Raw genomic sequence first — 23378 nt, forward strand, 5'->3', positions numbered from 1 at the left:
AAGAAGAAATAGAAAATCCCAACAGACCTATGATAAGTAAAGAGATTGATCAGTAATCAAAAACCTCCCGACAAAGAAAAGTCTAGGATCGGATGGTTTAACTGGTGAATTATACAAAACATTTAAAGAAGAGTTAACACCAATCCTTCTCAAACTCTTCCAAAAAAATAGAAGAGGAGGGATTACTTTCTAACTCATTCTGTGAGGCTAACATTACCCTGATACCAAAGCCAGATAAAGAAAGTACAAGAAAACTATTGACCAATATCCTTTATGAATATAGAAGCTATTAATAAAATCCTCAACAAAATACTAGCAAGCCAAATCCAGCAGCATATTAAAAGGATTATACACTGTGACCGTGTCGGATTTATGCTAGGTTTCAAAGGTGGTTCAACATTAGAAAATCAGTTAATGTAATGTATCACATTAATGGAATGAAGGGGGTCAGGCATGAGGGCTCACGCCTGTAATCCTAGCACTCTGGGAGTCCAAGGCGGAAGGATTGGTTGAGGTCAGGAGTTCGAGACCAGCCTGAGCAAGAATGAGACCCCGTCTCTACTAAAAATAGAAAAAATTAGCTGGGCATGGTGGTGCACATCTGAAGTCCCAGCTACTTGGGAGGCCGAGGTGGAGGATCATCGCTTGAGCCCAGAAACTTGATGTTGCTGTGAGCTAGGCTGATGCCACGGCACTCTAGCCAGGGGAACAGTGTGAGACTCTGTCTCAAGAGAAAAAGAATGAAGGGGAAAGAAACCCACATGATCATCTCAATTGAGGCAGAAAAGGCATTTGACAAAATCTAATATCCTCTCATGATAAAAACTCTCAGAAAACTAAGAAGGGAACTTCCTTAACATGGTAAAGGGCATTTATAAAAAACGCATAGCTAACATACTCAATAGTGAAAGACTGAGGGCTTTCTCCTTAAGATCAGGAACAAAGACAATAATGCTTACTTTCACCACTGCTACTGAACATTTACTGGAAATTCTAGACAAAGCAGTTAGACGACAAAAAGAAATAAAAGACACCCAATTGGAAAAAAAGAGATAAAACTATCTCTATTTACAGATGACATGAACCTATATAGAAAATCATAAAGAATTCACAGGAAAAGCTAGGTGTGTTGACATAAGCCTATAGTCCCAGCTATTCAGGAGTCTGAGGTGGGAGAATCACTTAAGCCCAGGAGTTAAAGGCCAGCCTGGGCAACATAGTGAGACCCTGTCACCCAAAAAAAAAAAAAAAAAAAAAAAAAATTCACAAGAAAGCTACTAGAGCTAATAAACAAATTCAGCAGTTGAGTTGCAAAGATCAAAAATCAGTTGTATTTCTGTATACCAGCAATGAACAATATGAAAAGGAAACTAAGAAGCAAGTCTATTTATAGTAGTATATAAAAGAATAAAATTCCTAGGAATAAATTAAACCAAAGAGGTAAAGACATATACACTGGAAACTATAAAACATTGCTAAAAGAAATTAAAGAAGACCTAAATAAGTGGAAAGACATCCTGTGTTCATGGATAAGAAGATTTTATATTGTTAAGATGTCAGTACTACCCAATTCGATCTACAGATTCAATGTAATCCCTATAAAAATTCCATAGCCTCTTTTACAGTAATGTAAAAACCATTCCTCAAATTCATAAGGAATTACAAGGGGCTCCAAATAGCGAAATCAATCTTGAAAAAGAACAAAATCATAAGATTCATTCTTCATGATTTTAAAACTTACCACATTACAAGATAAGGGATTTCCAGTTTTTTTGAAAAAACCTATAGTAATCCAAACAGGTGGTCCTTGGGTAAGGATGGACATGTAGACCAGTAGAATAAAACTGAGAGTCCAGAAGTAATCTCATACATCTGGGATGTATGTCCATCCTTATGTAAGTACCAAGTGTCTATCTACAGAGGTATAGATAAACAAAATGTGGTATATACATACAGTGGACTATTATTCAGCTATAAAAAGAAATGAAGTTTTGATACATGCTACAATATGGATGAACCTTGAAAACCTCGTGCTAAGTGAATTAAGCAGGACAAATATTGTATGATTCCACTTACATGAAATATCTAGAATAGGCAAATTCATAGACACAGAAGGTAGAATAGAGGTTACCAAAGGATGAGGGGAAAAGAGTATGGGGAATTATTGTTTAATGTTTGCACAGTTTCTGTTTGGGGAGATAAAGTTTTGGAACTACCTAGATAGTGGTGATGGTTGCACAATACTGTGAATGTAATTAATGCCACTGAATTGTACTCTTAAAATGGTTAAAATGAGCTGGGTGCAGTGGTACCCAGCCTGTAGTCCCAGCTACTTGGGAGGCTGAGGTGGGAGGATTGCTTGAGCCCAGGAGTTTGAGGCCAGCCTAGGCAATGTAGTGAGACCCCATCTCTTTAAAAAAAAAGATTAAAACAACAAATTTTATGTATATTTTACCATAATAAATGTAGTTTTTAAAAAGTACATGTGGATAATTTTGTCTGAGTTATTGCTATAAGTTATGAAATAGAGAAGAATTATTCCTATTTCCTGGAAAGGGGAGACAGTTTTAGCTTTAGATAGCTGTACAAGACTGTTGGTTAAGCTTTTTGTCAGTGTCAGTCAATTTTAGAGATGATTGATTTGTTCCAGGGTAACACCAGTACACATGATCCATGCAATATGACTAGACTCAGTTGGCCGGGGTGTTTTTCTTTGCCAATATTGTAATTCACTAAATATCTCAGTCCTGTAAGTTTGAGTGCTATACAGTTCTTATAAAAGTCCTTATTGAAGGATGAAATGTTGAGACTGCAAAATTTTGTATATTTATTCTTTCTTGTGAAAGGACATTTGAAGCATGTTTTTGAGAGAACTTTCATGTTTCTCTCTATAGAAACCTATTAGAGGCCAGGCATAGTGGCTCACGCCTGTAACACTAGCACTCTGGGAGGCCGAGGTAGGAGAATTGCTTGAGACCAGTAGTTCGAGACTAGTCTCTACCAAAAAAAAAAAAAAAAAAAAAAAAATTAGCCAGGCATGGTGGTGCATGCCTGTAGTTCCAGCTACATAGGACACTGAGGCAGGAGGATCACTTGAGCCTGGGAATTTGAGGTGCAGTGAGCTAAGATTGTGTCACTGCACTCTAGCCCAGGCAACAGAGTGAGACCCTGTCTCCAAAAAAATAAAAACCTGTTAGGCCATTTATGTGTTTATTAAATATTAATGCAGTACCTCAGTATGTGTTTCTTTTTAAAGAAATGCCAAATTTGTATTAGTCTGTATCTACATTCATATTCTTTGACCATGTCACCCTTATAACCCGTATAATTTTTATTTTTATTTTGGATTAGTCAAGGAAGCAAGGCAATCATTCATTTTGGTTATTTTGTTGCTATAGAATAAAGCAAATTAACTGATCTACTTGAGTATTAAGACTTATAGATATGATATTTTTCAAAGAGTGATACATTATTTTGTAATTGTTAAATATAGCTATTGTATATTTTATTCAGCATTTATAAAAGATCCTGTTGAGTAAAAACATATATTGTGATAGTCTGCTCAAATATATTGTTTTTTCTAATATTTTTAAGCTTCGAGATTCAACAGAACAATTTCAAGAATATTATAGGCAAAGATTACGCTATCAACAGCATTTAGAACAGAAGGAGCAACAGCGACAGATATACCAACAGATGTTGCTCGAAGGAGGTGTCAATCAGGAGGATGGTCCTGATCAGCAGCAGAATCTTACTGAACAGTTCCTTAATAGGTTGGTCTTTAAGTCATTTTTTAAAAATATAAGGAATTATCTGAAAGCTATTTAAAGTATGCAATAACTGCTACTTACCATGTATAGTTTGAAATTTTAAGGCTTTTTAAATGTTTCAGGTAACATGGAGTCACATATTGTCTTCCAGTCACAGCATTCTGGGGCTCATCTAGTTTTGTCCTTCTTTCCTAAGCAACTAGAGTAGGAGAGTGTGGTGGTTCAGTACACAGGATGGAAGAAGACTGCCAGGTAGATCCAGCTTTGTCCCAGGGTAGCTGAAGACCTAGGGGAAGTTACTCTGTTTTTGTCTGTTTCCTTTATCTACTTCACAAGGTTACCACGAAGATTAACTGAGTTACTCTATGTAAAGTGCTTGGAATAGTAACTGGCACATGGTAAGCACTCAGTTGTTATTCTTATTGTTATAATAAGTACATAAACCTACAGATTCTTTGGGATTCAATATATTTAAATGGTTCTTTCTTATGATTTCTGCCAAAGCAATATGAGCTATATTGTTTTTAGTTATAGGAGATAATGTATACACACATATACATATATGTGTGTATTTTTAAAAATCAATAAAATAGAATATATATATTTAAATGAGCAAGGGTTGTTGGAAGATTAAATGAGTTAATATATTACTGTGTAAATGTACTTAGAACAGTTCCTGGCACATAGGAAGCATGCCATAAACATTGGCTATCATCATGATTATGATTAGGTGACTGCGATGGTGACTGGCTGTTCTTCACTTGATTCAATAATATTAGAGGTAATCTGCTTGACACTCTGAGCATTGTGCAAGTCAATGAGCCTGAAAATGATCCTGTCTTCAAACCTTCACACAGAGTGTTTATAGTGGTGATCTCAAGAATCTAGTAGGCTTCTCAACATTCACTTTGCGGATTGTTTTCTTATCACTTCTGATCAAGTCAGTGGCTTGTCAGAATTATCCTCATCTGATGAATTGCCACTTCTGGTTTTTGGATGTCTTCTTCATAGCTGTAAAAGTCATGGTTGCAGTTTGACTTCCTGACCAACTTATTTTTCAGTGAAAGCAGAGTAGCTAGCAGTGACTCCAATAGTGGTAGGGATGTACTTCCTCAGGAAAAAAGTTAAACTATTCAAGAAGATTCATCTTTCCTTTAAAGACAATTATAAATAGAATTAAAATTCTTTCTTTTAATTTAGATTCAGTTCAGAACATATTTATTGTTAAACGGCTGTTTTCAATTTCTTTAGCAATCAGAGTTTCAAATTACATTAAAAGGTAAATAACTCTTTAGTGTTACAATATTTTTTTCTAGACTCTTTAGTTTTAATATTTGAGCCTGTACCAAGACGTACCTGACTAATATCAAGGACAAATTGAATGGAGATAGAATTTATAATTAAAAAGTACTTTTTTTTTAAATGTCTTATTCTTCCAAATTATTCTTGTAGCCGATCATTGTTTCCAGATTTATATTTTACTTCTTCCTTCCAAGAGGCACAGAAAGAAGAGAAATAAGTCATGTTATATAATGGATCTTACTGAAAAAAATCAACTATAGCATGATAGGATTTTTATTAATAGTTCTGTATCATTATTTTATACCTCTTAATCTTTTGTTTTTATTAATACTAATAATTGGCATTACTGATTTGACATTTATTTTTAGGCATATTCTTCCCCTCCCCTATCCCACCTCACTTTAAGAAAGTCAAACTGATGTATTAGCATTTTAAAGACTCTTTATACTTAGTATTTACTAAATTTATTTGACCTCAGACCCTTTTTTTATGGGGAGCATTTCACGGGATTAATGTTTAACAGAACACAATTTGGAAAATGCTGCCTAATTAAAATTTTTAACTGATACTTAATAAAAGCTGCCAATTCCTTTAATAATATTGAACTGCTTTTTTAAACTGATTTTTAAAGTCTTTTTTATACCCTAAAAATACACATATACAAGGTTTAATGTAGGAAAATTAGAAAATAAAATGAATCATAATACCTCTCAATAATCCTTGTGTTAGTCCTCTCTTATATTGAATCTAGGCTGGATGAAGTGATGCCTGACTAGTTCTGGGTCTAAGTCTTAAGAGAGCCCTCCAGTTTCCTCTTTATGCCCTTTGTAGCCTTGAGCCCAACATAAGGAGTCAGGCTAGCCTGATGGAGGGACTATTTGTTAAGGGTGAGGCCCTGATGCTAACTTGTTATGCTCTGTTTTATCTCCCTAGTGCTTGGATCAGAGACTGGCAAATGGTATTTGTAGAATGAATGAACGAGTGCATGTGTGAATAATAAGGGATGCCACTTGACTTTTTTTCATCATGGCCTACTCATCCATTTCTTAGTTGACGTGATGTTACTCGAGACAGATGGAATGAAAATGGCTTGTTTTGTTTTATTGGTGAAAATTTTGGTAGTGGTGATACTGTTATTGACTATTTTTGAAAACTTAATTTCAAATTGAAAATTTAACCAAAGTTATACTGGGGAAGAAACAGATTTTTTTTCTAGTTTTTATTATAAAAGCTACCTTTAAAAAGTCTATGATACCCATTATGCCTATCTCCTTTGCAGTGTTACACTATGGGAAAATTTGGATCTTCTTCCAGTATCTTGGTTATGTCTTAAGCTGATGACGGTAATTTTTAATACTAAATTTGCCATAAATTATATGTGTATATATTTACCTTCTCAAGCTTTTAACCTTCTATACATTAGGAATGTAGTGAAGTTTTTATTTTAAAATAATTGCATTGTTTAATTTTATAGGTCCATTCAAAAGCTTGGTGAATTAAATATTGGAATGGATAGCCTTGGTAATGAGGTGTCAGTGCTCAACCAGCAGTGTAATGGGAGCAAAGGCAATGGATCTAATAGTTCTTCTATGACTAGTTTTGCTACACCACCCCAAGACTCTAGTCAGAGATTAACACATGAGACTTCAAATATTCACACAAGCACTCCTCGTAATCCTGGATCAACAAATCACATACCTTTTCTGGAGGAATCACCTTGTGGAAACCAAATGTAAGTACTTAACTTTGAAAAATCTGGAAATATTAACTATCTACTAATGAATACAAACACAGAAAGTTGAATTCTCTTTGGAGCCTTATAAATGAAAGTTTTTGGAGCTTACTACCTACCAAATTTTTTTCTAGTCTGCCTTCATTTATCCATATTCTATTCTACCAACTTCTGAGTCTCTTTATATCTTTATTTCCTTCTATTATTTTGTTTGCTTCCTCACTTCAGAAAATCTTCCTGGTTTTCTTTTTTCTTGCCATTGGTATATTTCAACAAATAATCTCAAATAAAACTCAAAGACTTTCAGAACACTGGAAGATGTTTTACAATATGGTGGAGTGATTGCAGCAAGACAGCGTTGGCAGCTCTGGCAATTACAACAGTTGAAGACTTTGCATATTTGTGTTTTCACTAGTCAGGGAAAATTTTTATCTTGCTATCATTAGTAAACAAGTATTAATTATGCAATGGGAATAGTTAGGGAGCATTTTCTTCATTTGTTAGCATAAAACACTTTTCAGGGTGGTTCATTTAAAAATGCATGACATCATTTCAGCTTTTGGCTAAGATCAAGTAAGAAAATGCATAACTTGCTTTTGGCATTTGGATTCTTATAGGAATTAGGCTTATAAATAGTGTCAAAAAAACTCCAGTTTTATCTTTGAGCATACATTTATCTAGCATTTGCTTCTTCATTATAGTTCCTGTAATACTTGTTTTGAATACTCCTAAAACTAGAACTCAAATTTTAAAATTTGTTTTTTTATTTTTTTAATTTTTATTTTTTTCCTTCATTCTACCTCTGGTCAAATTTTAAAATTTAATTTTTTATCAGTGTAGTATACAATAATGGTTTTAAAAGACAAATAGTATTTCAAGGCTTAAAATAAAACCCATCTTTGTTCATGGTTTTTATTTCCTGTAGGCTACCATTTTTGATCCATTTCTGTTTCTTTTGCTGTGTATTTCCACATTTCTGAACATTTTTTACTATTACCTTTTTTTTTTTTTTTTAAGAGGCAGAATCTCACACTGTCACCCAGACTTGAGTGGCCCAATCATAGCTCACGGTAACCTCAAACTCCTGGGCTGAAGTGATCTTCCCACCTCAGCCTCACGAGTAGCTGGGACTACAGGCATGTGTCACCATGCCCAGCTGATTTTTAAAATTTTTTTTTATAGAGACATGGTCTCGTTATGTTGCCCAGGCTGGTCTTGAACTCCTGGGCTCAAGTGATCCTTCTGCCTTGGCACCCCAAAGCAATAGGGTTACAGGCATGAGCAACTGTGCCTGGCCATATTTTGTTATGATCCATTGATTCTCTACCAGACTCCTTAGCCGCAATACCCTCATTTTGTCTACCCCCTTCTTTCCAATATGTATCAACTTTTGTTTAGATCAGTATTCAGTGTTAACATTCCTTTGATCATGAAAATGTTATTTACAACTGGGTCATGTAGTGTAATATGATTACATTTCTTTTTCATACAACTTCTCATTTTTCCTGGGGACAATAATTGTCCCAATTTGGTGTACGTGTGTGTGCACATGCTTAATTTTCTTAGTATATGTCACTATCTGCAAATGCTTTGAAGCATTTTTGAAAATCATAAAACTTCTCTCATTATAGTAAAAAATATGAGATAATTTCTCTATTCCATTTATTTTCTGTGGTAGCCATCCCTCCAGGTTCACTCCTGCTCGTAGGTCATTTCATATATAGATCTAGAGAATCCTGGGACTTTCTTCACTGTTTCCTGAGATTTCTTTTGCCTCTTCCCTGTATTGGATTCCCTTTCAGGACCTCATGTAGTTTCCTGAGAAGGGGTACATCAGAAGTGAAGTTTCGGAGACGCTGCATGTCTAAAAATGTATTTAGTACATTTAACACTTGATTTATAAGTAAAGCTGGGTATAGAATTCTAGGATGGAAATCATTCCTTAGCATTTCGAAGGCATTGCTGCGTGATCTTCCAATTTCATTTTTCTTATTAAGGAGTCTGGTGCCATTTTGAGTCCTCATCCTTTGTATGAGGCCTGTTGCTATTTCCACTCTGGAATTTTTCAGGTACTTCTCTTCCCTGATAGTCAGAAACTTCATGATAGTATGTCTCAGAATGGGTCTGTTTTCCTTCATTCTGCTGGGTATTTCATGGGCCCTATTAAGCTGGAAACTTAAGCTCTGGGAAATTGAAAAATTATTATTTATTTAACAATTTTCTCATCTCCATTTTCTATGGATTTTTTCCCTATCATATTTTAATTTTCTAAGAGGTCTTTCTTATTCTCTAATTTTTTCTTCTTCTTTTTCTAAATAGATCTTGCCTTTGTTTCCTGGATTCATTATTTCCTCTTATATTTCTAAGGTTTTTAATTATATTTTTGGAGCTTTTGTTCCCTAAATTGCCTCTCTTCTTCTAAGTTCTTTTTTGTTTGTTTTAGTCTCTGGCTTTTTTCTAGGAGGCTTTCTTCAAGTATCTAGAAATATCTCTCTCTCTCTCTTTCTGCCCGCCCCCCCCCCTCCCCCCATCTAGAAATCTTTTGTCTGTAAAGAGTGAAGCATTAAAAAAAATCTGTTTGGAACGAAGGACTACGTATTGTGAGTGGATCTGTCTACCCATTGGCCTCCCAAAAAGTGATTAAGTGGAAACATTGTTTAATAAGGGACTCTCAACTGTCAGGTTCTGTTAGTTTTTTCTCTTGGGCCAGATTATTTTCCTAAATAGCAATCTCCACGTTCATGCCTGGAAGAGAATTTCAGCATAGCAAACAGAATTCTGGAACTAAGCTGAGGAAGGGTACTTGACATTTCACTATAAAATATGTGTATTTTGACTTAATCTTATTTCCAGAATAGCTTTTCACCTACTCCTTACAACTTCTTTGGAATCACTGGATCCAGAGCATCTTAATAAATGTCTCTAGAGAGTAATTTTAACTGGGGTCAGTGAGGGTCATTTGCTAAAAAGAAAAATTAGTGATTGAAAGGATAAATTAATTTACTTTCTGTTTTGATATTTAAAGTAAACTTTATTTGAATTTCTACTCCCACAGCTCATCAGAACATTCGGTCATTAAGCCATCTCTTGGAGATTCTTCAGGGACTCTATCAAGGTCAAGAGGGGAAGAGGTAATGTTTTGGGGAAGGAGTTTCATTGTTTTCATATATGCATGCAAATTTTGTTAAGGAACTTTAAATTAAAAAAAAAAAAACATTTTAGTCAGGTGTGGTGGCACATGCTACCTGGGAATCTGAGGCAGGAGGATCACTTGAGCCCAGGAGTTTGAGGCTGTAGAGTGTTATGATTCTGCCTATTAATAGCCACTGCACTCCAGCCTGGGCAACATAGCAACATTTCTTAAAAAAAAAAAAAAACAAAAAAACCATTTTTAGAAGTAGTCACTGTTGGCCAGGCGTGGTAGCTCATACCTGTAAACCCAGGGTTTTTGGGAGGCTGAGGTGGGAGGATCACTTGAGCCCAGGTGTTCAAGAGCAGCCTGAGCAACATAGACTCCATCTCTACAAAAAATTTAAAACATAGCAGGGCATGGTGGTACACATCTGTATAGTCTTAGCTACTCGGGAGGCTGAGGCAGGAGGATCACTGGAGCCCAGAAGTTCCAGGCTTCCGTGAGCTTTGAGCATGTCACTGCATCCTAGCCTGGGCGATAAAGCAAGACACCATCTCTTAAAAAAAAAAAAGAAAAGTAGTAGTCATTATTGTAGTGTTATGTATTTATGTATGTTATGTATGTATATATGTTAGTATTTATCTCAAGGTAGTTGAGCTCTCTGGGCTTAGTGAAAAGGTTGCCTTAGAAAGCACATTTGGTGCTTGGCACATGAATTGGGGCTCTGCACTACTCTCTGAACTCTATGGTTAATTTCAGATATAATTGATATCTCCTTTGGGCTTCTCATCAATATACCTGTATTTTTGCTTTGGAACTAGACATCCTTCCCTAACTGATATACAGCTTCACCATATCTTAGTTCAATTTTAATCCCATAAACAAAGGTGTTATTTCAGATGTCAAACAGTTAACATACATGAATAAAGTCAATCGTTTACATGATAAGCACATAGGAATATTTGTTCCTTGCAAAATAATTAAACAAGCGCAGTGTTTTGTCCTTTTGATTTTCAAGAAAAGGTAGAAATCTAGATTTGTATGTGAAATCTCCTATTTTTAAAACGGCAACAAATTAAAAAACTTTTTAAAACACACTGGAGGAGAGCAAATAAAATCAATATTTATGGCTTTTGCTATAAAGCAAACTTTAGTAATTATTAATGTGCTGTAGGCCTTTTAATCATTAGTCATTTTCTTCCCTTTTATCTACTCCATGCTATTCATTTTATAAAGAGTCACATTCCTTGAATATGGATTAATGGATAATGTACCATTTCCAGTCAAATAAATTCATATGAATAACATAGGAATTCAGTTCAATTACATGAGACAAACAGTGTGACACATTAGGTTTGCCCCCTACTCCTCCAGTAAGGATGTACTGCATGAATACATAAAAGCTTAGGTAGGGAGAAGCATAGTCTTTTCATTGGTATAGTTATTATGGGTCCTAGAGCTCTCAAGATACAACCAGAGCAGAAGTGATTTGCCTTTGTGTGTGTACTTGACATTCATACTTCCCAAAGACAGGATTTGGTTGAATCTGTTGACCACATCCAATCTGGAGGTCCCTGTTCCAGGTCCAGTAAGTCCTGGTCAGGATAACAGGGTGGTTTCAAATGACGCCAATAATAGGAGTCCACCAAAGCTTTTATACAGAACTGCTTCAACTTGTCTCTTCGGAAGACATCTGTGGACAGACAGATAAGTTGACAGTTTAAAATAAAAATGAAACTCAATGTTCTGTTTAAAATTTTTTACAGTTTTAAAAGGGTATTTTATTATAATTTCAGTTTGAAATACTTAACTATTCACTGCTGGAGATAATGGTAAACTTTCTTTTTTTAAGTGGACTAAATAATAGTCCTTTATACTTCCTAATTTTAGAAACACAAATGGGCCAGGCACGTGGCTCATGCCTGTAATCCCAGCAATCTGGGAGGCTGAGGCAGGAGGATTGCTTGAGTTCAGGAGTTCTAGACTAGCCTGAGCAAGAGTGAGACTTCGTCTCTACCAAAAAAAAAAAAAAAAAAACCCCAGGCAGGCATTGCAGTACGTACATGTACTCCCAGCTACTCGAGAGGCTGAGGCAGAAGTATTGCTTAGAGCCTAGGAGTTGGAGGTTGCAGTGAGCTACAATAATGCCACTGCACTCGAGGGCGGCAGAGTAAGACTCCTTCTCAACAAAAACAAACAAGGCAACTCAGCACCCGTCCTCACAACCTCCCACCCTTTCATTAAAAAAAAAAAAAAGAAACACAAATGATGTTCTGTTTTTTGTTAGAACTTCTATATATGTGAGGTATTTTTTCTGCTTGATGGTTACGGAGAACTTAATATGAGAATAAATGTTTATTCTTATATTTTATCTCAATAAGTGAAGAAAAACTTGAATATTTATGAACTATCTGAGCTTAAGTTAGCAATGAGTAGTGAAAAACAGAAAAATTAGGGTTAATTTGGATTTGCCACTTAACAAGACTATATGATTGTAGGTAGTAAACATAAAATAACCAAACAGGAATAATACAGTTCAGATGAATTTAAAATGAGATAAAAATGAATTCATTCAAATTCATTTTTTTGAGAGGATGACTTTTGTATTTATTCTTTCCATAGGATGACAAATCAAAAAAGCAGTTTGTTTGTATTAATACCTTAGAAGACACACAAGCTGTTAGAGCAGTGGCTTTTCATCCAGGTGGTGGTTTGTATGCTGTTGGTTCAAATTCAAAAACTCTGAGAGTATGTGCCTATCCGGAAGTCATTGATCCAAGGTAAGGATAGGTGGTTTGTATTGTCATTCTTGCCTTAGTTTTTAATTTAGCTATATAGGTCCTTTTTTCAGAATTACCCTTCAGTAGTGTTTCAGTTCTTTTTCTTCCATTAAGTTTTATTTTCAGTGCTTAGGAAATACACTTAAGTCATTGATTAACTTTATAAATTTTTTTCATAAAGTGTTTTTTACTAGGCCATTGTTCATTGTTTAGTCTTCCTTATTTCCATTGCTTTTGTGTTTTGTTTTTTATCTGAAAAGTCCTTATACAGTAGTCCCCACTTATCTGCAGGGCATATGTTCCAAGACCCCCAGTAGAAGATGCCTAAAACCTCAAATAGTACTAAACCTTATATATATTATGTTTCTTCTATACATACATATCTACCTGTGATAAAGTTTAATTTATAAATTAGGCACAGTAAGAAATTAGCAAAAATTATAATAAAATAGAACAATTAGAACAATTTACTATAATAAAACTTACGTGTATGTGTTTTCTCTCTTTCTTGAAATATTTTATTGTCCTGTACTCACCTATTTTGGGGCCGTAGTTGACCATGGATAACTGAAACTGAGGAAAGCCAAACAGCAAATAAGGGGGGACTACTGTATTCTGATTAAATTACATGAGATAAAGACAAAGTCATACTAGTTATAGACTTTGAGAGAATACAGATTTCTTACGGTAGCTACAGAGAAGTATTAGGTTGGACTGTATGAAGTTGCTGATATTTGACCATTTTAAACCTACAAAAATTAAAATTTCATTTGATCAACCTAATAATGATTTTATCCTCTCATTTTAACAGATTAGGAGATTGAAAATAAAAGCATATGTCTTTAAAGACATATGTCATTAAAAATGGACATATGACTTAATCTATTAGGTGTACAACTAATTCTTTAAAGTTACTAAGAAAGCAAATAGTTTAGATGTATCCTTACAGACAACTGAATTGAACTCTTTACTCTCTGATTAGGGAGGCTTTTTGTTGATTTATTTGTTAAAACTTTTACTATCAAAATACTACATGGGAAGCTGAGGCAGGAAGATTGCTTGAGCCCAGGAGTTTGAGGCTACAGTGAGCTATGATTGTGCCACTACACTCCAGCCTGGGCGACAGAGTGAGATCCCATATCTAAACAAATAAATAAATTAGCATGACAAAGATCATGAGCTATTTGATAGATTTTGTGATTAGGGAAATGAATGCCACACATGGAATAGTTTTCATACCAATAGACAAAAACACCCAAACAAAACAAGCTATAAATCTTTGAAAGTTTTAATTATAAAAAGCACTACATGTCATAGTATGTTTTAGATATTTTTTACAACTCTTAAGACTTTTTATTATAACTCTAGTTTGGGGAACAGAGGGGTGGGATTTTTCATTTGTTTGCATTTTGGCTATGTATATCTGAAGCCAGTAATTTTGGCTTTTGGACTGTGTTAGCATTTAAAGATTGGGAAAGGGACTAATAGGGCCCATGTTAGATGGTAGTATTACAATTTGTTGGTGCTCATTCTATTATATAAGTAGAAATACATGAGAGAAAATGGCAGAATTCTACATCAGGTAGCAGAAAAATAGCAATAATTATGGAGCTAGAGCCAAAGATTTGTATATTTAGGGTTAATCTTATCTTAACTGTTTCTCATCTTTTATATTTCTTATGCTGGCACAGATATTTCATAGACTGTGAAGAAACTGACATTTATGACTATAAATGCTTTTATTTAGCAAATATATTTTGAGCTCCTATGTGCTAGGTGCTATGATAGGCTATAGGAATTGTTGTGTGTAAAACAAATATGTTTACTAACTTCATGGAACTTCTGGTTTAGTGGAGAAGGTGGATATTATATAAATGAGCACAAATAAATATAAGTATACATTGTGGTAGGTGTTAGGAGGAAAAATTACAAGGTGCCATAAGAGAATAAAATGGGGATGAGGTTGGGTACAGACTGGCAAGTCAGAGCAAGGCCTCTTTGAACAAGAGGCATTAAAGGTGAGATCAGAGGATGAGTAGAACCTAGCCATGTGAAGAGAAGGGAGAAGAGTAATACAGAGGGACCATGAGGTGAGAAAGAGTTTGGCTTCTTAAGGAACTGAAATAATTGTAGATTGGTTGGAATATTGTAAGCTAGAGTGTAATAAGGGCACAGAGACAGATGTGAACTAAATTATGCAGAGCTTTCTAGCCATTTTGGATTTTATGCTGAGCACAGTGGAAGCCACTGAAAGTAACTGGTCAAGTGTGATCTAAGTATATTGTGAGATGATCACTGTGGCTATGGATCGGATAGTAATAAGAGTAGACACTAAGAGAAAGGCAGGAGGCTGTTGTATTAATAGTTGATGGCTAGTGTGATGGCAGTGGATATGGAGCAGAATGGGTGCATTTGAGATAAAATCCATTTAAAGAATCAATCAGTTGGACTTGGTGATCATTGTGCAGCTGAAAAGAGACTCTTCTGATCTATTCTCTAGATCAATATTAAACACTTTCTAGGTATTGGAGGTTTATCGATCTTCTTTGTTGTTTTTTAAAAAAATTTTTCTTAATTATGAAAATTCTCAAACACCCAAAGTAGATAGACTAGTCCACTGAGATGCAATAGTTGTCAAGATTTCTGTCACAGGGCAGGTACAGTGGCTCATGCCTGTATTCCTAGTACTTTGGGAGGCTGAGGCGGGAGGTTTGCTTGAGGCCAAGAATTTGAGACCAGCCTGAACAACATAGTGAAACCCCCATCTCTACAAAAAAAAAATTTTTTTTAATTAGCTGGGCATGGTAGTGTATGGCTGCAGTCCCAGTTTCTTGCTTCTCGGGAGGCTGAGGCAAGAGGATCGCTTGAGTCCAGGAGTTTGAGGTTGCAGTAAGCTATCATGATGCCATTGTACTCTAGCCCAGGCAACAGAGTGAGACTTTTGTCTTAAAAAAAGAAAGACTTTTGTCACATTTGCTTCATTGACCCTCTTTGTTTGCTAAAGTATTTTAAAGTAAATGCTAGATATCATGTCATTTCACACTTTCATCCTCCAGGATGAATCTCCAGAAGCATGTACATTTTCTTACATAGACTTGATTTTATCATTGTACCTAATTTGAAAATCATTAGTATCATATTAGTCTGCATTTAAAAGTGCAGATAAGATGCTATTGCTCCACTATGACACTATTACTGCACTAAACCAGTGTTTGACCGCCATTAAAAGCCAAACTCTTGAGGAGTGTGACATTTAGAAATCTCCACCAGCTGAGCCTCTAGCGCATCACCCACTATATCCATCCCTCTCAATTCACTGAATACCTCACGTTTATCATCTCCAGCGCCACTGACTCTTTCCTAGGCTGCATGCCAGCCAGTACTTTCCCTACTGTATTTTATTTTCACTCAAGCTGTTCCCCTGCTTTCAACTTTTTCTGTAAAATTCTCCTTATCTGTTATGGCCCAGTACTTTATACTGGACTATAACAACTTATACTTGCCTTACTGTATATGGGTAGTCACGACAATATCTACTTGTACCAGATTTTAAACTCTGGACAGAGATCTGGCCTCCTTTATTTTTTATCCATTCCCCATCTTACCTCAACCCTAGGCACGTTGCTTCTCATATGTTCGATAAATGTTTATTGGATTTTTAAAATTTCTGAAGCATTAACTCTCTCTTATTTTTTTCTTTTTGTTTCCAAGTTTAAAATCCATGAAAAATATGAGAAATGGAGATTTTTAAGAAGTCATATATCCTGTTCCCTATGTGATCTGAAATCAGAGTTAGTTTATTATGGCATAATGGTTTATAATTTCACTTTGTGGACCTTAAACATGCTTTTATTTTGTTTTATTTTATTTTTTATGGTAGAGAAAGCCATATCAAAACCATATTGTCTTTAAATAAAGTGTGTGAGCCTTGATTGGCTACTGCTATGAATAAATCAACTGTAAAAAATGTTCAAATTAGGGAAATTTGCATATTATTAAATGATATTAAGAAATTATCGTTAATTTAGTTCTGTGTAATAATGACATTGGGGTATGTGGAACAAGTTTTCCTTTTTAGACGTGTAAATATGCTTTTCATTTTACTTCTTCTGTGATTTTGAAAACGGTTAATAACCTGTAGCCTGATACTCTTTTTGCTCCCTCCCTCAAGAACAACCATAATGTAGAACTTGATATTAACTAATTTTAGCAAGCAAGAAATTGAAATAACTTTCTGTAATTTTTTTTTTTTCAGTGCACATGACACTCCTAAGCAGCCAGTGGTACGTTTTAAAAGGAATAAACATCATAAAGGATCCATTTACTGTGTGGCCTGGAGCCCTTGTGGACAGTTGTTAGCAACAGGATCAAATGACAAATATGTCAAAGTGCTGCCCTTCAATGCAGAGACTTGTAATGCAACAGGTAGGGCCCAAGTTTGTAAGCAGCAGTTAGCTGACCAGTATACACCTTATGTTTTCTCCATGTTGTCTCTGTATTGTCTTTAATGAAATCTAAGAATCTTACGGAATTTTTCTTTACATTCTAATTGTTTAGATATACTCATGAGGCATTATTCTTTTTTAGTAACTCCTTATGGATGGCCAGGTAATGTTTGAGCTTTAGAAAATTATCAGAAAAATAAGTTACATAACTACCAAAATTGTATTAATGGATATTTTCTAGTAATCATCTGTCTTTCTTTTTCTATGGGATAACAGACAAGAGGGTAACTGTACAAATTAACTCTATTTTAGGGATGGTAATAACTATTTTGATTTCTTGAAGTTCTTTGCCCAGGAAAGCAAAATTGCATATAATATCAACCACTAAATGAAAATATAAACCACACCGTTCTTCTTAACCAGTTTTAAGGCAGTTTAGCAATCTCAAGTTATCACAGTAAGTTGAGCAGAATTTTTTTTTTTTTAATTCTCATTGCTGTTTCAGGACCAGATCTGGAGTTTAGTATGCATGATGGGACAATTAGAGACTTGGCCTTTATGGAAGGCCCAGAAAGCGGTGGAGCTATTTTAATAAGTGCTGGAGCAGGGGATTGTAACATTTATACAACAGATTGTCAAAGAGGACAAGGCCTCCATGCTTTGAGTGGACACACTGGTATGTAATATCAGTTTCAAGTGCTGCTTTTCTTTTTGTTCAACCTGTGCTTTTTTTCCTCTCTGCATTTTCATTTATGGGGTATATTTCCTCAATATGTATCTTTCCAAGACAGGAAATTTTTATTTCTAAAATTTAAATTGTGAGCCTGGGTACTGTGGTTCACACCTGTAATCCCAGCACTTTTGGAGGCTGAGGCGAGAGGATCGCTTGAGGCCAGGAGTTCAAATCCAACATGACCAACATAGTGAGACCCCCATCTCTACAAAAATTTTTTTAAAAAATTAGCCAGGCATGGTGGTGCGTGCCTATAATCCTAGCTACTTGGAAGGCTGAGGCAAGAGGATTGCTTAGCCCAGTAGTTTGAGGCTGCGATGAGCTATGATCAGGCCACTGCACTCCAGCCTGGGTGACAGGGGGAGACCCTATCTCTTTAAAGAAAAAAGAAGAAATTGTGAACTTTGGATAACACCACTGTAACAGTGATAGCTAACCTTGATATTTCCCTACATGCTAAATCCTTTACTTATACACATAATTCCGTAATATAATCCTCACAACCACTTTATGAGGTACGAAGTTTTATCCCCATTTTATAGGATGAAAGGATAAAATGACTTGTCCAATATCATAAAGTTAATAAGTGTCCAAACTAAGATATAACCCCAGGTTTCCCTCTTCAAAAGCTGGTAATCTAACCCCACAATCCTGTGCTTCCTCCATGGAAAAGTTGTCATAATTTCAAATGATAATGGTAATTTTTTTTCAGTGCTACTCATGATGTCCTGAAATACTGAAAGAGCCTACTGTACTAACAGAGTCACTAAAGAAAGACTGAGTTTGTTCAGTGTGGTTTTAATGTTGTGTATTTCACTGAATTTTAATTTTTTTTGAAAATTGTTAATCTACTTGATATATGTAGAAAATCTCTATCACATAGTATATTCGATTAACCAGATGATCACTTGCCCAGTAATAAGAAGTACTTAGCTTTGAATATATTACGGCTAATTTTAATGTTGTGTATTTCACTGAATTTTAATTTTTTTTGAAAATTGTTAATCTACTTGATATATGTAGAAAATCTCTATCACATAGTATATTCGATTAACCAGACGATCACTTGCCCAGTAATAAGAAGTACTTAGCTTTGAATATATTACGGCTAATTTTAATGTTGTGTATTTCACTGAATTTTAATTTTTTTTGAAAATTGTTAATCTACTTGATATATGTAGAAAATCTCTATCACATAGTATATTCGATTAACCAGACGATCACTTGCCCAGTAATAAGAAGTACTTAGCTTTGAATATATTACGGAAAGGTATTCTCCTATGGTAATAACTGAGTATTTGATCTCTTATAGGGCATATTTTAGCACTTTATACCTGGAGTGGCTGGATGATTGCATCTGGTTCCCAAGATAAGACTGTTAGATTCTGGGATCTTCGAGTACCAAGCTGTGTTCGTGTTGTTGGCACAACATTTCATGGAACTGGTAGGTTTTTCTTTAAATGAATTTATATGAGAAAGAAACTTTATAAATCACACTAGCCTATTTCCTCTCTCCTGTGGTTAAAAAAAAAAAATTAGAAAAAATAGTGAAATAAATACCTGGTATTTTATTGATTACTTTCGGTTCTTTCAAAATGCTTTCATCTGTTAACTTTATTTGTAAAAATAATATTTAGCTTAGGAAACCAAGGCCCAGGGAAATTAAATATAATGTTCCAAATTATCTGCTAGCAGGGCCATTTTAGAACTCAGACCTTTAAAAACATTTTTTTAAATGCATGCATATGGCAAAAATTGAAATTAATCAAGAGTTTACTGTTTTCTTTCCATTCCTATTCCTTGGTTCTTTCACTAAAGGACCAGTTTCTTATTTATTCTTCTAGAACTATTCTATAAATATATAACCAGAAAGTTTATATATATCATAATCTTCCTTTTCCCATTAAACACAAATCACACACATACAAATGGTAGCATATAATACAAATCTTGCTTTTTAAACTTAATAAGTCTTAGATTATTCCATGTAAACCCAGGCTATTATTCTTTGTATCATATCACCTTTAAAAACATTGATATCTAAGAGTGACACAGTATTCTGCCATTGTCTTTATTTTTATTTTGGAGTACCTTTTCTGCCTTTGTAGTTGTTTTTTTTTTTTTTTTTGGTTTGTTTTGTTTTTTTGAGACAGGGTCTCACTCTGTTGCCTGAGCTAGAGTGCAGTGACATGATCCTAGCTCACTGCAGCCTCAAAGTCCTGGGCTCAAGTGATGCTCCTGCCTCAGTTTCACGAATAGCTGGGATTATAGACACATGTTGCCATGCCCTGCTAATTTTTCTATTTTTTGTAGAGATGGGGTCTCGATATGTTGCTCAAGCCAGTCTTGAACTCCTACACTCAAGTGATCCTCCTGCCTGCCTTGGCCTTCCACTTCCTTTTGCAGTTTTTAATAGCAATTCTATGGTGCTATTCCAAATGAAAAGGGCTGCATTATATTTTTAATTTTGTGTGTGTATGTATTTTTTTTATGCCTTGGGTATTCTTTTTATGTTCATGGACCTTTTCTACACTTTTATTCAAACCAGATATGATTTGTTACGGCAAATTTGAGTCCATGATGATTGATTTACTAAAGTTTAGTTTGTATCATAATCAAAATTAATGTATAAGTTTAAAGAACCAAATGGTTCAATAAACCTTTTAAAGAAAAATAGCATTGCCCTCATTAGTATAATGTAGACAGTGGCTACTGATCTAACCAAAATGGATATAAGAATATTGAAAAGATGTGGAGAGGCTGGGCGCGGTGGCTCACGCCTGTAATCCTAGCACTCTGGGAGGCCGAGGCGGGAGGATTGCTCAAGATCAGGAGTTCGAGACCAGCCTGAGCAAGAGCGAGACCCTGTCTCTACTAAAAATAGAAAGAAATGATCTGGACAGCTAAAAATATATATATATATATAAAAAAAAAATTAGCCGGGCATGGTGGCACATGGCTGTAGTCCCAGTTACTTGGGAGGCTAAGGCAAAGGATTGCTTAAGCCCAGGAGTCTGAGGTTTCTGTGAGCTAGGCTGATGCCACGGCACTCTAGCCTGGGCAACAGAGCGAGATTCTGTCTCAAAAAAAAAACAAAAAGAAAAGATGTGGAGAGAGGAAAAATGTACTTGAATGAGGGATGATGGGAGTTGGAAAGGCACATGAAAAAGTTACTGATCTCTCCTCCTCTTCTCTACTATGTAAAGACTCAAATTTGCTATAACAAATCACATCTGGTTTGAATCAAAGTGTAGAAAAACGTCCATGAACGTAAAAAGAATACACAAGGCAAATTTTATAGAATTGGCAATGCCAAAAATTACTCTCTTAACCTCCTATTCCCCGCCCAGCTCTCACCTCAATTTTTGCTCCCTTTCTTACTTAGATGTCTCAAAAGTCTTGCCTGTGTATACTGTATACATTCCCTCACCTTAGTCTTTAATGTACTCCAACCTGGTTCCTGCCACAACCATTCTAACAAATTCTGACTTTTTCAAGATCACGAACAAGTACATGCTGTCAAATCACTTTTTTTTTTTTTTTTTTTGAGATGGTCTTGCTCTGTCTCCCTGGCTAGTGTGCAGTGGTGTCATGATAGCTCACTGCAACCTCAAACTCTTTGGCTCGAGTGATCCTCCTGCTGTCAGCCTCCCAAGTAGCTGGGACTACAGGCACGTGCCACCATGCCTAGCTAATTTTTCTATTTTTTGTAGAGACAGGGTCTTGATCTTGCTCTGGCTAGTCTTGAACTCCTGGCCTTAAGCAGTCCTCCCGCCTTGGCCTCCCAAAGTGCTAGGATTACAGGCGTGAGCCACCGCACTGGCCTTCAAATCACTTTTATATCCTCATTTTACCTCAACTCTCAGTGACATGCAACACAGTTGACCTCTTCTACTTTTCTTTTGGACTTTGTATTTTTCTCTTATCTTTCTGGATAATTACTCCTTCGCTGGTTCTTCCTCCTTTGCTCAACCTCCAAATTCTGGCATTCCCTGGGGCTCAAGACTCTAGTCTCCTTTCTTTCTCTAGATGATTGCACCCTTTCTCTGGCTTTAAGTATAACTCATATGCTGAAAGACCTTGAATTTTTATCTCTAGCTCCAAACCTGTACATGCCAGGCTCATAATTCTAACCCACGTGTTTGATGTCTCCTTTTGGATATCTTATATCTCAAACACAACATGTCTTAAACCAAACTACTGATTCATGATCTCTTGCCACAAACAAAACTAACCCTGACCTCATCTAAGCAGTACCACCCACCAATTGTACATGCCAGAAACCCTGGAGTCTTTCTAGATCCCTCTTTTATTTCCTCCAGTGTTCATTACATAAGCAAATCCTGTTTTGCTTATGGATTGAATTTTTGCCTCAAAAATTTGTCTGAAGTCCATCTACTTTTCCTCATTGTTGCCACCACTCTAGGATAAACCACCACCATCTCTCAAATGAACCACTGCAATAGCTTCCTTAGACTCTGCACTTTCACTTTTGCCCCCTCCAGTCTGTGATCCACATAGAAGGCAGAGTACCCTTTTGAAAAAACAAATCCAGTCACATCATACCTTACAACACTTCAGTGACTTTTCATTTCTCTTAGGTTGAAGTGCAGACTGTTTATCATGGCCTACAAGACTCTTCTTAATTTGGCATTGTATACCCTTCTAGTTTCATCTCAGTTCACTTGCTTTTTTCTTTTCAGTTCCTGGAACATGCCAAGCCCTTCCCCTCTCCAGTGAATTCAGTGCTATTTCCTTAGCCTGAAATGTTGTTCTTGTCTTCTCATGGTTAGGTCCTTCTTAGCTCTTAGCTTTAGTATCACCTGGCCAGAGTAGCCTTCTCTGACTGCCCTGATTGGGCCCCCACCATTATTTTCTATCACTGAAGTCTTATCATTCTTAAAATTATGTATTTGGGCTGGATGCTGTAGCTCATGCCTGTAATACTAGCACTCTGGGAGGCTGAGGTGGGAGGATTGCTTGAGGTCAGGAGTTTGAGACTAGCCTAAGCAAGAGCAAGACCCTGTCTCTACCAAAATAGAAAATTTAGCCTGTTGTGGTATCTGCCTGTAGTCCCAGCTACTCGGGAGGCTGAGGCAGGGGAATCACTTGAGCCCAGGAGTTTGAGGTTGCTGTGAGCTACGCCTGGCACTCAGGGCAACAGAGTGAGACTCTGTCTCAAAAAAACGAAACAAACAGAAACCTGAAGTGATGCTTCATTATCTACAGGAACAAGTTTAAACTCTTGCAGTTTGAGATCTAAGGTGCTTGATGGTCTAGCCCTAATGTGCCTTTTATATCTCAACTTCCAGCTGCTTTTCTTATTAACTTCTGTTAAACTAAATAGCTCCAGCCATACTGACCCACCTGCCCTTAAGCTGTTTAATACTTTTCCCCTAAACATTTTCTCATGTAATTCTTCCTGTTTATAATAGCTCTCTTCTCTGTCAAAATTTCAAGAAAATATTCAATTACATATGTAC

The 23378-nt window shown here is 35.8% G+C and overlaps 1 protein-coding gene across 3 annotated transcripts in view; it reads left to right on the forward strand.

Annotated features, from left to right (window-relative positions):
* Positions 1-23378, forward strand: part of WDR47 (WD repeat domain 47) — a 56189-nt gene that overhangs the window by 27115 nt on the left and 5696 nt on the right. For all 3 annotated transcript variants that reach the window (XM_069479055.1, XM_069479056.1, XM_069479057.1), the window contains exons 7-13: positions 3595-3773; positions 6547-6804; positions 9860-9935; positions 12560-12717; positions 16973-17142; positions 17668-17838; positions 19208-19339. In XM_069479055.1, coding sequence (XP_069335156.1) covers positions 3595-3773; positions 6547-6804; positions 9860-9935; positions 12560-12717; positions 16973-17142; positions 17668-17838; positions 19208-19339 — 1144 coding nt within the window. The remainder of the gene's footprint in view (positions 1-3594; positions 3774-6546; positions 6805-9859; positions 9936-12559; positions 12718-16972; positions 17143-17667; positions 17839-19207; positions 19340-23378) is intronic.

Source organism: Eulemur rufifrons, chromosome 8, assembly GCF_041146395.1.
Source record: "Eulemur rufifrons isolate Redbay chromosome 8, OSU_ERuf_1, whole genome shotgun sequence".
Taxonomy (NCBI): Eukaryota; Metazoa; Chordata; class Mammalia; order Primates; family Lemuridae; genus Eulemur; species Eulemur rufifrons.